Raw genomic sequence first — 16,227 nt, 5'->3', positions numbered from 1 at the left:
AAGGAAAATATGGTAAGTGAACCAGCATTGATTCTGATTTTTTTTTTTTTTTTGCATTATCTCATCAATCATTAGAACAACCTTCCAGATACTGATAAATTTCTTTTAGAAAAAGGGAAGCTAAGGCTCTCAGGTACGTAAGATAGTTGCCCAAGGATTCAAACCCAAGACTCTAAGCCAGTGATATTCCTAACACACCCTACTTCTGTATTTACCATCTTTTCACCTGCCATCCCCTTCTCTCAAAAGAATAACAACTAGTAGTACTTGAATAGCACTTTACATTTCTAAAGTACTTTCATTTCTATTCATTTATCTAGCAGATATTAAACATCTGCTATTTACTAGGCCTTATTGTAGCCACCGTGGATAAAGTGACAAGATAAGCAAAATCCTTCTCTCATGGAAACACATCTTAGTGTAGAGATACAATAAACAAGTAAAGGAAAAATAGTAAATGATATCTTTTCAGATAATGATAAATATTATGAAGAGGACCAAAAGTCATGAGGACTAGAAAAGAAGATAGACAATGAAGGTAGCTTTTGAGGAAAGGCTGTGAGGAATGACCTGTGCCAAGATCTGGATAAAGAACATTCCAGGCAGAGGAAACAGCAAATACCAAGGGCCTGGGGGCAGAAAAAGCTTCCTTTATCTGAGAAATTGCCAAAAGGGTAAAGTCAGTGAAGGGGAAATAGTAGGAGATGGAGGAGAGATAGATAGGGGTCAGGTCTCAGAGGACCCTGTAGGCCAAAATAAGGAGTTTAGATTTTATTCTAATAGTGATTCTAAGAGTGATGGTAAGCTACTATAGTATTTAAACTTTAAAGCAGTGGTAAGTAAACTACCTACTTCCTATTTTTGTAAATAAAGTTTTATTGGAACATAGCCACGCTCATTCTTTTAATGGATTGTCTCTGGCTGCTTTTGTGCTGTAACAGTAGAGTTGAGTAGTTGCAACACGCACCATATAACCTGCAAAAATAAAAATATTTATTCTCTGACCCTTTATAGAAAAAGTTTGCCAATCTTGTTTTAGAACATAGGTGTCATGTTTGTTCATTCAACAAGTATTTATTCAGTGAGTATTTGCTGTCTACTGTGACACTCAAATCTGATCTAACTCATGAGCCAGATATGACCTGATTCATGTCTCAAAAGATCATCGTGGCTGGTGTATACAGAATAGACTTCAGTTGGCCCAGCTTTGAAAGAAGAAGGCAAGTTAGGATGTTGTTATAATAGGAGTATAGGTAAGAGATGAGCATGGTTTGGACCAGGGTGAAACTAGGGAAAAGTGGTCAGATATTGGGTCATTTGAAAAGTAGAGCTGATAGAACGTGTTGCTGGATTAGACTGCAATATGATGGAACAAGCGGAATCATGAAGAACTCCTAGCTTTTGGCCTGAACCACATGATCAAACAGTGCTGCCATTTATTGAGCTAAGCAAGACTACAAGCTTGGGATTCAGAAAGAACCAATGGTTTTATTTTGGACAAGTTAAATTTGAGATTCCTATGAGGTATCCACTTGAAGAAATTCTTCAGGCAGTTGGATGTGTGACTCTAGCATTCAGGGGTGCAATCAGGACTACTTTTGGTGTATAGACTTCCAAATTGTGTCTCCAGTTTAAACTTCTCCCGTGAATTTCAGTCTTTTACTTCATACTGCCTACTCAGCATCTCCAATAGTATCCAGAAGACATCTCAGGCTTAATAGTTGCAAAACTAAACTCCTGAGCATCCCCCCCAAATCTTGCTCCACGCGCCATCTTCCCTGCTTGAATTAATGGAAACTCCATTCTTCCTAGTCTTTCTAGCCAAAATTTCTGGACTTCTCCCTCTCATTCTACATACCATCCATCACAGATCCTCCTGACACTGCTTCTGTCAGAATTGGATCACTCCTTGCCACCTGCACTGCTACCACCCAGGTCAGTTGCCTCCTAAGTCACCTCTCTGCCTCCAACTTTGCCTCCCTGCCATCCACTCCCCGTTCAGCATTTAAGGAAGTGCTTTATACCATGATTCAGATCTTATCATAGTAACTCCCCATTTTTCTCCTTACAGCGGCCTCCAAGGCCTACACAGGCTGCTCCCTCATTACCTGAGACCTCACTTCCTGCCATTCTCCCCTGTCCTCGCTTTGCTCCAGCCACACTGGCTACTTTACTGTTTCTCAGTACCAGGCAACCTGCTGTCTCAGGGGTTTTGTGTGTGTTCTTTTCTCTGCCCAGAATGCTCTTCTCTTAGATATGCTGTGTATATCACTCACTACGTTATTTCTCAATGAGGCCTACCCTTCCAATCTAATATATAAAGACTCACCTATTATATAAATAATATGTAACTTACTATGTTAAGTAATAATCTAGTAGATAAATTATAACCCTTTCCCTTGGCATTCCCTATTCCTTCTTCCCTTAATCTGTTTTTATTTCCATAGCGTTATCGTCTTCTAATATACCATATAATTTACTTTTTATTTTTCATTGTTTATCTGGATAAATAATAGTATTGATATTTACTTATTTTTATTATTTGTTGTCTGTCTCCCCTAACTAGAACATAAACTCCGGGAAGGCTGGTGTTTTTATCTTTTTTATTCACTCATATATCCGCAGCACCTAGAGCCCCTGTCAAATGAATTGATAGATAATATTTAAAGATGTGGAACTTAAAGCTTTTCTGTTTTTGTGAATTTTATCTACATATATATTCACTCATATAAAATGGTAGATATATACAAAGTTACTTATTATAGCATTGTAGCAAAAGATTGGAAACTACCTGCCTCTATCAGTAACATACTGGTTAAATACCAGAAACTACCTCTTGCAGTAAGTTACTGGTTAAATAAATTATGATGTAACTATAGAATGGGAAAAGGTGCAGCTGGAAAAAGACTAAGAAAATTCTTTATGTACTAATATAGAATGATCTCCAAGATGCAGTAAATGAAAAAGAACACAACTTAGAACATTGTATATAGTAGACTACCATTTGTTTAAAAAGATAGCCTATGCTAATTCTAGAAGGACCCACAGAACTAAAAACATTGGTTCCTCCAAGGAAAGGAACTACATGGCTAGGTGACAAGGGTGGGAGAAAGGGAGATTTTGTGTTGTATATTCTTTTGTGCCTTTTGAATTTTGAACTGGTGAATATATTGCCATATAAGATAAATAACTTAAAAAAATGTTAAATACCGTGGGACCAGGTGAACTTATCTAGGAGAGAATGTAGATAGAGACTGTAGAAGGGAAGGGAAGAGGGCTTCTCATCATAACCACATAATGTAAATATTAACCAGAAAGTAATAAAATTATCGTTATTAAGCTTTGAGGAAACTGATGTTCAGAAAGATTTAAGAGACTTACCTTGTTAGGTCATTCAGTCAGTAAATTTCAGAGTTTGAATTTGCTGCTTTTTTCACAATGGTACACTTCCCTCAATCTTTCAAAGTTGTTTATATATTTCTAAAAGTTATTATGTATTTGCTATTTAGATCAGTTACTTAGCATACTTAATTTATGATATGAGTATGAATTTTGTGTTGAGAATAAACATAGTTTATATTCCTGAGGTCCTCATAAGTGCATGTTTTCTAAATGGTCATTTTAATTTGGATGATAATTTGTCTTGATGATTTTTTTGGCTTTTTCAAGTTAACCTTTTCCTCATTCTAGTCTTTTGATTTTTTCAAATTTTATTGAGGTAAAAATCATGTAACATAAAATTAACCATTTTAAGCTGAACAATTCAGTGTCATTTAGTATATACACATGTTGTACAACCACTATCTCTGTCTATTTCCAAAACATTTTCATTACACCAGAAGTAAACCCTGTTTAAGTGTTAAGTGTTTCCCCCCAGCCTCTGGTAACCATCAGTCTGCTTTTTCTCTCAGTGGATTTAACCGTTCTGGCTATTTCATATAAAAAGAATCAGGCAATATGTGACTTTTCATGTTTGGCTTCTTTCATAATGTTTTTGAGGTTCATCCACATTGTAGCATCTATCAGTACTTCATTCCTTGTTATGGCTGAATAACGTTCCATTGTAGGTATATACCACTATTTGTTTATCCAGTCATCTGCCCATAGACATTTGAGCTTTTCCCACCCTTTGGGTATTGTGAATAATGCTGCTATGAATATGTGTGTACATGTATTTTTTTGTTTGAATACCAGTTTTCAGTTCTTTTGGGTATATACCTAGAGTGGAATTGCTATATATGTAAATTATAGCCATCCTAGTGAGTATGAAGTGTTATCTATGTAATCACCTTTACCTTTACCAGAATTCTTTATTACTTTATATAGCTTTGAGTTGCTATCTAGTTTCTTGTCTTTTCAGCCTGAGGGACTCCCTTTAGCATTTCTTGTAGGACGGGTCTGCTAGTAATGAATTTCCTTAGCTTTTGTTTATTAATTTCTTCATTTTTGAAGGATACTTTTGCCACATACAGAATTTTTGGTTGACAGGTTTTTTTCTTTCAGCACTTGAAGTATCCTACTCACTTCTTGCCTCTGTGAGTTCTGATGAGAAATCAGCAGCTAATCTTAATTGGGGATCGCTTCTATGTGAAGAGCTGCTTCTCCTCTGCTGCTTTCAAGTATCTTTGGCTTTGGCTTTTGACACTTTGAATATGTGTCTTGGTGTGGGCGTTTTTGAATTTATCCTACTTGGACTTCATTGAGCTTCTCAGATGTGTAGACTCCCATCTTTCCTCAAATTTGGTGTTTTCAACCATTATTTCTTTAAATATTCTTTTGACTCCTTTCTCTCTTTTCCTTCTGGAAGTCCCATAATGTATATATGATCTTGATGGTGTCCCCAGGTCCCTTAGGCTCTGTTCACTTTTCTTCATTCTTGTTTCTTTCTGTGCCTCAGACTGAATAATTTCAATTGTCCTCTCTTTAATTTCGTAGATTCTTTCTTCTGTCTGCCCAAATCTATTGTTGAAGTTCTCTAGTCAGCTTTTCATTTCAGTTATTGTACTTTTAAGCTCCACAATTTTTATTTGGTTCCTTTTACACTTTATGTCTCTTTATTGATATTCTCATTTTGTTCATACATGGTTTTCCTGATTCCCTTTAGTTCTTTGTCCATGGTTTCCTTTAGCTCTTTAAGCATATTTACAACAATTAATTTAAAATCGTTTTTTCTTTGGTCCAATGTCTTGGCTTCTTTAGGGATGGCTTCTGTTGATTCTTTTTTTTTTTTTCCTGTGAATGGGCCATATTTTCCTGATTCTTTGTATGCACCATAATTTTTTGCTGAACACTAGCCACTTTGAATATTATATGGTAACTCTGGAAATCAGATTCTCCCCTACAGTTGTCCATTTGCAAAATAGCTTGGATAAGTCACTCAACAAACAGAAAAGACTGTATTCCTTGTCGTGTGCAGTCACTAAAGACTCTGTTCCTCTATCTTAGGGGTTAGCCAGAGAACTGACAGAGATTTCCTTAAATGCCTGAAGCCAAGAAGAAAAAAATATAGTACTGTCCCAGTCTTTGCAGTTAAGCTGTGAGCTGGAGCACTCCTTCAACACTAAGCCAGGCTACCTAAGCGCCTTTATTTTCCTTCACCTCCTGCTTTCACAGAGCTCACATATCTGCCAGAGGTGGTAACCTAGGGTCCTCTCAGGTCTATTAAAGCATGTGTCAGTTCCTGGGTATGTCCAATTTCCCAAGTATATGCAATAGCCCTGGGAGCCCCTATTCTCCCAGTAACCATTCTCTTCAGCCTCCTCCTTCCCAGGCTTTTGGATTCTGCCTGCCACTTGTCTCCTCTGTCGTCCCTTGCCCCAGGCTGGCATAGAGTGTGTATGTCTTTAAATGTTTTGATAGATGTCACTGTCACCAGGAAAGCCATTCTAGTCCAAGGGGAAAAAGGGTGAAACAAAAGTCAGCCTCTGTGCTGCTCCTTCAGGGAATCACCAGACAGGTCAAATCACATATCACGACAATTTGAGAACAAGGCACCCTTACTGAAAATCAGTTGACCATAGATATTTGGGTTTATTTCTGGACTCTCAGTATATTTGTATTTTTGATACTTTAAAGTCTTCAGATATTATCATCACTTTATTTTTAAAATTTAAAAATTTTAAATTTTAAAAATTTAAAATATTTTAACATGTAAGCTACTTCTTTTTACTCCACTTCTAATGATTAGGACATACTCCATTCAAGTCCCAGTGGTTCATTACAGAAGTGATTCTGGGAATAGGAATGGGGAGGGAGAAGAAATGGCCATACCCCCTCTCTCTCTGCCACTTCCCCAGACTGTCTGTCCCTCACTTCTGTTAAGAATGGATTGCTTTAAATAATCACCATCAAAATGAATGCCCTGTTTTTCAATTTACAATTCCATATTTACAAACACAAAGAGTTTAATCTGTACAAAACAATTATTGTATGGTTTTGAATTTGCCCTGTCTTTCCAAACATGAGATCCCCATTTTGAAAAATCCAAAGGTTCATATGGAGAACATTGTATTCTGTCATTCTTCGATTGGCTTTTAATTTTAAGCTCCCTAAAAGTATTGACATTTTTGTTTACACTTTGTTTTAAAATAGCCCATCCTCTTGTTTTTCACTTTTAGCAGCATTATCCTGTCACCCTGACACAGAGACTGTTGCTGGGACAGCTGGTCTAGCACAAACTGATACAGAACCAGAGCAGTGGCCAGTTTCCCTGGCAACAAGCTCTTCACATCAAGACAAACCCCTTCTGGCTCAGTCTCCCTAATTGAGTCAAACAGTCCTGTCAGGAAAACATGGCAGGGGGGATCAGGTCACAAAGCGGAATCCAGAGTTGGAATGGCCATAAATGAATGTAAGGAAAGAGAAAAAGAAAAAGTGAAGAGAAATGACAGTGATGATTCTCCTTGAAAGTAAAGAGGGGTTATAATTGAAGTGGAACTAATGTGTATTAAAATTTGGTATTATTATTTCAATAACAAATTGATAATATTATTTTGATAATAAGTCACTTAATCTGTAGTTGGCTTATATGAAAAGAGACTCTCTGGTTCTTTGCCCAGCTTCCCAGTGCCACCTTGTTAGCTTTCCTTCCCCTACTACCCCAGTAGTAAGGTCAGAATTTGTGAAGCCTAAGCTCTCAGCCCTCTGCTTGTTCTCTGTTTACTTTGTCTCTCAATTTTGTTCATCTTGCTGAGGAGAACACATCAAGTAAATGCAGCTCTTTGTATCCAAATTCGTATTATCAGAGATACATTGTGCTTATTTTAAGTAACTTTCCTGTTTAATTGAAGTTATAGCAGTGGCAATAATTTCAATTTACGTAAATGAAATTGCAGAGTCCTTTCCATGATCCTACCCCAAACCCTGTGTTGGGCCTCCCAGAGCTCTGTGTACAGTCATTGTACTTCCTCCTCTTGTTCCGGCAGCCTTATCACAGCAGGAACAAATAAAAATACACGACTGTTGGCTTATTAGACATTTTTATTTTGCATGGTCATTATAAAGACACTAATGACCTAATGCTGAAATATATTTAAGGAGAAATTCATGTACAGGAGAAACTGTTTTTAGAGGGTTTTTTTTTCTTAATGATCATACTTACTTTTAAAGTTTAAAAAATTCAGGCCTGAAGTAAGAATTTTCAAAATGGAAACTTTTAAATTTATGTTTATTGTAGCATTTTTTTTTAACTTTGTGCTGATATGACAGTGTTTTAAAAATATTTTCACCTATCATTGCTAATAGTAGCAACATTACCCAGTGGAAAAAAATTGAGTGAATTTTACATTCCATTTGGAGAAAGAAGGTTTCAGAAGGTACCCTGGAAATATATACTTACAAGATATATTGCTGATGCTCAATCTATTTATTTCTATTAAGTGTAGATATTTATTTAAATCAATTTGACAATGCTAAATATATTTACATATATTTTCCCAATATAGGGCATTACATTTGATGAATTCAGGTCATTTTTCCAGTTTTTGAACAACCTAGAAGACTTTGCAATAGCCTTGAATATGTATAATTTTGCAAGTCGTTCTATAGGGCAAGGTAAGTAACAAACTTTCAAAAACTAAAAGCAAACCATATTCCTACATTGTTTCTAGTGGCTTTGACAACAAATTAACTAGATATATCATATTAGTCATCAATTTGCCTGAAAGTTTGGTGTGTACTTCAACAGGAAATTTGTTTTCCCTAAGCAAAGTTTAGGAAAATATGCTACATTTTTGTATTAAATTTATTACTGCCCTTCACTGCATATTATGGGAAAAGCTAATGATGTTTGTAAAGGTTTAAAGAGGAAGAAACCTCATGGCTGCTTGGTAACGTTGAGGGATATGTGTCTCCCTATAGAAGAGCCAGCTGGCCATGCCGAAAACATCATCAGGGTGATATTCATATGATTTGTTTGTATTACTGATTTTACCCACACTCTCTGCTAGCTCAGAAACCTGAATTTTGTCAACAGGGCCACCTCTTAGCTATGGACTTACATTAGCCAAGTTTTAAGAATGATATATAAAAATGACAGTCAATTTTGCTTGTTTTACCAAAAAATACATCTGCCATAGAATTCTGAATGCTGTTGTCCTCAGGACCAGCTCATTCTTTCCCTGTAGGTAGACTAACAAGTCAAGTCCTTTTCCCAGGATTCTGTGGCTATGACCACCTTCCCTTCCCTCGTGGCCATATTGTTTTTAAATATTCTTGCCATATGAGGACTTTCTGGTTATGTCTTTACGGTGATTTTACCCATGTCTGCCATAATCTAATAAGTGCTAATCCCCCAGTTCAATCTCAGAGGACAGTCTCGTTATTTTATTACCAAGTTCTAGGGAGAAGGCAAACTGGAGCCTCTAAGTGCTAATAATTCTCTTTCCCCAAAACACAGATAGTGAATCCCTCACATAGCTTCATTCACTTACTCGTTGAGGAAAAGAAACCTAAAAACTGAAAACTTTTCATATTTCACCCTTTGACTGGTCTAGATATTCAAATAAGGCATCTTCTTAACACATTTTAGTGTTTTAAAACCAAAACCTTTGGGAGCCCTCCCTTAACAGGCCAATGTTTTACTGCCATGGTAAACCTACTAATCAACCTTAAAAAGAAAAAAAGTCAGTATCTGCTTAGCTGGTTCAGAATGGAAAGTTGCTCTTTTACTTTGTGGAACTGAATGAAACGAAATGAAAAAAATCACTCTTGCAGGTGCTAAGAATAGATCTGTTTCTTTTATTTTTTTTTTCTCTTGCCACTTCTAGCACCTTAATTCAGGTTATTACCTCTTAAAAATAACTATTGCTGTAGCCACCTCAGTGGTATTCCTGCCATTATCCACTCTCCTCTCCGATGTTTTCTAGACAACTCACAGAATAATCTTCCTAAAACAGATTAACCCTGACACACCTGCTATGGAAAACTCTTCAGTTCCCCAATTGCCTGTTGAAGATCCTACAGGTTCCTCACCTCAAAGTCCCCGAGCAGAGCTTCCCCAGCTCCTGGGTGTCCAGGCTGCTCATTTTCTGAACATGCCTTGTGCTCCTGTGCCCCACCCCACCTTTGTTCTTTCATGTCATCATCTGCCATTTCCTCTCATCTCTACAAGCTGAAATCCTTTATCCTTCAGGGCTGAATTCAGATACAAAGCGGCAGCCTTCCCTAATTGCTGTCTCCTCTCTCCTTTCCCTACTCCACGCTACCCCACAAGTAACCACTCATTTCCAAATTCTCATAGCGCTTTGTTGCTGCTTTCTGTGTGGTCCTGTGTAATGATTATTTGGGCAGGTGTGTCATCTCCCATCTGAACTGTAAGTCTCTTGAGAACTTATTCACCTTAATAACCTCTAAAGTGTCTGTGGTTGATAGTAGGCCCTTTTAATGAAAACCGCAAAAAATTTTATGTTCCCTTAAAGATAGCATGATTAATGAAAAGTGATATGTTACATAAGATCATGACCCATGTTTAGAAAAAAAATCTCCTTTTATAACCTTGCTAGTAATGAACACATATTATAAAAATAACGTTAATGGTTTGCTCCTTTTCTGTGCCATTTATCCAGATGAATTTAAACGTGCCGTCTATGTAGCCACTGGCCTCAGACTGTCACCACATGTAGTGAACACAGTCTTTAAGATTTTTGATGTTGACAAGGATGATCAATTAAGCTATAAAGAATTCATTGGAATTATGAAAGACAGACTCCATAGAGGATTCCGGGTAAACCTATAAATTTCAAGCCTATTGCTATCCTTTTTAAAAACTGAAAGAAAAAAATCCATCTAAGTTTCAGAAACAATTTATATAAGTTTTTAAGGATATAAACAGGAAATGTTATATTTGAAAAGAAAAAACATAAGGCCCTACCTATTTTCCAAAACAATTTGAAGAGATAAAAGGTAATGCTTTTTTAAATATAAAATCAGTGTGAATTTTAATAACTTATTTTCATATTCAATTAGTTTAATGTCTTCATCCCAGTTTGTGGGGGGGAAATGTTGCCAAATATTTTGATTCAGTCTGCACACTGGCTGTTTAAGACTTGCTAGTATACAAAGAAATATCACTATTTCTCATTTTATATGATGCAGATTTCCACTAGGCAACGTGAGGTTCTTAAGTCACTGCATATTCAGTACTTTTTATATGGAAAATGAGGTAAAAAATGTTTTTTTGTCTGTTGAACTATTCTTTCCTGTTAACATCTTATACTGCAAAATAATTACAAGAAATTCAGTGATTTTTCTCAGAAATATGTTTTAAAGAATGAAATGTAGCATAAATCAATAAATGTTTACACATTTAATGTATTTGGATGTGCCACAAATGGAAAAAGGAAAAAAAATGTATGATTAACAGCTAGAATATTCAGTCTTCCCTCTTTGGTAACAGTACCCCTGAGCATTATACATTTAAAAAGAAAAAATATATATATGTACAAAAAAATCAAGATTCATCTGAGACAATGTTTTTAAAGATTTTTAATGGATTCTTAAAATCCCAACTGTCTTGGTAAAGATACCGTGTACTTAACTGCCACCTTGTGGTTAGTTGTTAACATTTGCAGTGATGGGACAAATGCCTAAAAGGGCATGCGTTGAAAATCATTTTTTTCCTCAAATATTTTAGAATAGCAAGATCAAACTAAAATTTTGGGTTGGCCAAAAAGTTCGTTCAGGGTTTTTTGTAAGATGTTATGAAAACACGAACATACTTTTTGGCCACCCCAATATAAAACTATGCTATAAACCCCTGACACTGTATTTCTCTCTTAGATTTTATGTATTTTTATTTTTGCCTTATTTATTGAATATCTGTGACCCCATAACATTTTATTTACATTTGCACACTTTTAATCCTCTGTTCCACAGGGTTATAAAACGGTTCAGAAGTATCCCACTTTCAAATCCTGTCTGAAGAAGGAACTTCATAGCAGATAAGTATGTTAGCACCTCTGTTTGTCTAAATTTGTTCAGTAACAGTAAAAGAAGGGTCATAATTTATTTTTCTCTTACAACATTTAGGTAATAGCTGAAAGAAATAGAATTATAATTTATTTTTAATGTTTAGGTCACTAATTCAAGTTAAGAATTAGTCTTTTAATGATTTCATTTTAGACCATATAATTCAGTTTAAGAATAGTTATTATAACAAAGCATTAGTTTGCCACTATTAAGTTGTGATCTAAAAATGAACTGGAGTAAATACTCATCTGACTGGAATTCTCGTGAATGTCGTGATTGAAAAAATTTCTGTTTAACCTGTAGTTTTTTATTTTTTAAAGAAGTTTTTACTTATTTATTTATTTATTTATTTTTGGCTGTGTTGGGTCTTCGTTTCTGTGCGAGGGCTTTCTCTAGTTGTGGCGAGCGGGGGCCACTCTTCATCGCGGTGCGCGGGCCTGTCACCGTCGCGGCCTCTCTTGTTGCGGAGCACAGGCTCCAGACACGCAGGCTCAGTAGTTGTGACTCATGGGCCTAGCCGCTGCGCGGCATGTGGGATCCTCCCAGACCAGGGCTCGAACCCGTGTCCCCTGCATTGGCAGGCAGATTCTCAACCACTGCGCCACCAGGGAAGCCCTAACCTGTAGTTTTGTATCTGAGCAGATACAATATAATGAATCCAGATTGCATTTTTATAATCTAGGATCACTAGCATCTAAGGGATATTTGTTACTATTTTTTAGGATCATGATTCCAAACATCTGCTACAATAATAGCAACTAAATTTTTTTAGACTTATTTTGGGTGCCTGGCACTATACTAGGTATTCTTCTACATGTAGTATCTCATTTAATCCTTACAGATAGATATCCCATTTAACAGCAGAGAAAATAGAGACTTGGTGAGTCATTTACCCAAGATAACTTGCTAGTAAGTTGCAAACCAGGATTTGAGCAATTTGAGCCTCATTCTGTGTGATGACAAAACCATCTTGGTTATTATTTACTGCACCATCACCATAGAATGAAATAGTTGAGGAAGATACGGGAGATTTGTTCAGTTTGTATCAATCCAAAGAAGTATCTTATCTCAGACTTGTTGCTGATCTCCAAAATGAGAGATTTGTTTTTCCTTTTTTCTTTTTGTTTTTCTTTTTTCTTTTAAAAGTCAACTATAGCTATAAAATTTTGTTTGACTGTGGGTTCTGATTAGGTCTCTGCAGTGAAGCTTTCAGTCATTTACATGCTTGCAAATACCTATTTTTTTGATATTTTTCTCAAGATTAAAACATTTATATTTGTCTATAGTGGCATTACCAAAGTGGTACATATGCATAGGATGTCAATGTATATTAGTTAAAAGACCAAAAGCTGTTTAGAAATAAGTATGAGAAATATCATAATAGATATGGTTAAATAGGTTCCTTAGGACTTACAGATCTTAATATGCCACTATTGATTTGTCTCTCTAAAAGAAAACAGCAGTATTTGGTATTTTGCATAGTAGCTTTGAAGCCTAATATTTTATGGAACCCATTTAGGGAACTGCTGGTCTAAAATGTTTAGTGGTAAGTAGGCTTATTTACTTATCTAAGGTGGTAACTGTTGTGATTGAGCTAACAGAAGAAGTCAGGTCTTCCTAATCTCTATTTTGAGGAACTTTATATTGCCTTTATTATAAGAAGTTAAACTAAACATTTAAAAAAATAGTAGGACTATACCATTTATATGTTCATATAGATAGTGTTTCCAACCAACCTGTAATAGTGTCACATTGACATTATTGATTCTGTGTAGTAGTATATAGAACCATAGATAAAAATGACTACTTAGATTCTAGAACTTTGTAAGACTGAGGATTAGACAAGTTACTAAACAAAACACTGAACTTTTAAATTAAAGGAAATAGTTTATGATTAAGTCTTTGATTCTTATACTTTCTGTTGCATGTTTTTATCATGTGCCTTACTGTTTCCTATCATTATTATAATAATTGATTAATGCTATTACCTCCAAATTTCATCCTAAAAAAATGTTACTTTTATGTATTACATATATTTTTTTAATTAGGTACTTCTAAAGCAAAGTTTAAAGGATTACTATCTACTTGAAAATGCAAGAAGCAAAAACTTCAGAGGGCGGAAGCAGGTCTGAGATCAGAACTTGTGTACATGAAGGAAAAGGTGAAATGCTAATTATAATTTTTTCTTGAACTACATTTTTGAACATAAGATGCATCTTCTTACTAATTACTAATGTTACGTGTTATCATGTTGAGCTTTTGCCTTGATTTACTGAACTCTCTGCACTTTTTCATTCCCTTCAGATTCTTCCAGTGACTATATAAGAATGTATTTTAATTTTTTAAAAAATTTATTAGAAATTTGTCTCATTTCAAAATAATGTATGACTCCTGGAATCTAGATCACTTAAAAATGAACAGCAGCATATTTTTGGTTTTGGACTGAACTTATTATCAGAAAATGAATATTCCTTGAGATTTATCTTAGGGCCCTTAGAATTGTTAATAGATCTCCAGGCTTTTAATTACATTGAAATAATTTTGAAACACAAATAGAAATTAAGCTACTATACAATGTGATGGTTTACACTGTACTTTTAACTTTTAAAATTGCTTAATTAACATACATTGTTTGAATCATATAAAGTTTTTTTTAAAGTTTTTGTTCATTTACCAAAGTCAACAGAATGTATGGTATTATTTTACATATACAGTAATTTAAAATGTAGATTTTTTTTTCCTCAAAAAAAGTCATACATTAATGGTGGAAACAGTGGTAGTTTTTGTAGCAGTAGTCACTGTTATTGTCATTATTGTTTTAAACATGGTGCAGCTCCTGATAGCAGATGGTACATGTTAATAACAGTAGTAAAAATAATATCTTGAGGCTCTGTAACTTATCGCATATTATTATTATGTGTCTGTAGTGTCAAAATGAGTATTATAAAAGATTAATATAAAATGGTTTCGCAGACTGAAGTATATATTAGGTAGAAGTTGATATTTGTTTCTTGCAAAAGGACCACATGTAAAAGTAAGGCCAAACAGCCAGTAATCATGAATACTTTAAATATAATTCATTATTTCAAAATGTCTTAAAAGAGAAAAGATAAACTTTCTATTGAAAAACAGCAAAATTAGATTTTCTCCTGGAGAAAATAACTTGATAGTATTTAATGGAAATCTGTTCAATTAAAAAAATGTAGTTTATAATAAGTTACTATGCAAAAACAGAACAATGAATTTAAATTAATATATTTATATACTGTATGTGGAAGATAGGTTCATTTATCTTCTAAGATGTACTAAATATAAATTGCACACACTCCAACTGTTATCTTGCTTTTACATATGAAAATAGGAAATACTGACTTTGTTTTCGTTAAGTTATTAAATGTGAAATTGATAGTTCTGCATCAGCCTATTTATAAAAGTAATGTTATTTCCAAGAATATGTTGTTAGCATTGACAATGCATTTTTAGACTTTTTACATTCTTTATCTGATATTATTTATTACATTGATATAGAAATATGTGATTCATCAGTTTTAGGATTTCATATAGTATAATTTCACCTGCTTTGCAGGTTGATTCAGTTGATTAACTAAATGAAAATATCTACCTTCTCATTTAACGTGCCCCAGCTCTATTTTAACTTACACTGAATGTTCTCAATATTATTTGCTATCTAAAATAGTGGAAAAAATGCAACTTACTTTTATCTTTGATTATAAGCTAAATTATCTTGCATACATGGAAAAACTGCTATTTAGAACAGTCCTATAAATGGATATTAAAAACTGAATTAGCTCGTTAAGATTCTTTATAATTCTGCCATTCTCCCAAGGAATACTACATATGCAACCTTTTATTCTTTATTGCTTATCAGAGTGAATGGATACTCATCTGCTTATAAGACTGCAGCATATTATTAAAATGCAAATAAATAAAATATTCTGATCAATTAAAATGGAAAAGAGTAGTAAATTATGGTGATTCTCCACATATTATCACTTTTGAACTTTATCATCTATAAAATGGGAGGTAAAAATATCTCACTGGACTGTTGTTTACATCAATTTTAAAAATTTTAAGTGCTTTGAAAATAGTAATGTACTAAATACATGTATGCTATTCTCAGTATTTCCTTCTACAAACTATTCCTTGGAAAGGTGAAGCTATACATGAAATTTTAGTATCATCCTCTTTACAGAAGACTTTATGATGAAAGGTTTAGGGTAATTCTCAGAATCATTTCTTATTATGAATTTCATTTAAGTTCCAGTTTATTGTTTTTATTATAAAATATAACTGTAAAGTGACCTGTCTTACATTCTTATGTTATCATAAAATAAATATACTTGCTCTTGAATCAAGAAATTTAGTACTTTGCTTTTCTGTATATCTGTGGACTAACGTCTTTCTGAAAAATGTCACGTATAAACTTTCAAAATCTTTGTTGGTTACCAAACCTCCATTGACTTTATGCCCTCTGCTGTAGCAATACATGCCAAGAAATTAATCTCATCAACACTTCTGTAAGTAAATACATCATAGAGCCATAAAGCCTCTCAAAGTGTATAATAGGAATTCATACATTATATTGATAGAATATTATCATTGGTACTGGAAAACTTTCAGAAAGTTTACATGTGAATGGAATATCAATTTTCCTTTACAGACTAACTGTTTAAATGGCTTAAAATAATTAAACCAACACTACAGCAGCCCGTTTCACTAATGTTGGTATTTTGTAGGTAT

The 16,227-nt window shown here is 34.4% G+C and overlaps 1 protein-coding gene across 5 annotated transcripts in view; it reads left to right on the top strand.

Moving 5' to 3' along the window:
- The window catches only part of MICU3 (mitochondrial calcium uptake family member 3), a 117,147-nt gene that overhangs the window by 83,831 nt on the left and 17,089 nt on the right, over positions 1-16,227 (top strand). For 3 of the 5 annotated variants that reach the window (XM_059909265.1, XM_059909264.1, XM_059909266.1), the window contains 4 exons: positions 7,944-8,052; positions 10,065-10,222; positions 11,374-11,442; positions 13,515-14,019. In XM_059909265.1, coding sequence (XP_059765248.1) covers positions 7,944-8,052; positions 10,065-10,222; positions 11,374-11,442 — 336 coding nt within the window. In that variant the 3' untranslated portion in view covers positions 13,515-14,019. Of the gene's footprint in view, positions 1-7,943; positions 8,053-10,064; positions 10,223-11,373; positions 11,443-13,514; positions 14,020-16,227 lie in introns of those variants that run through there. The other 2 variants (XR_009499862.1, XR_009499861.1) reach the window with 1 other exon arrangement.

This window comes from Balaenoptera ricei, chromosome 21 (assembly GCF_028023285.1).
Source record: "Balaenoptera ricei isolate mBalRic1 chromosome 21, mBalRic1.hap2, whole genome shotgun sequence".
Lineage (NCBI taxonomy): Eukaryota > Metazoa > Chordata > Mammalia > Artiodactyla > Balaenopteridae > Balaenoptera > Balaenoptera ricei.
The sequence above is the reverse complement of the archived record's forward strand: the minus strand, read 5'-3'. Positions and strand labels throughout refer to the sequence as shown.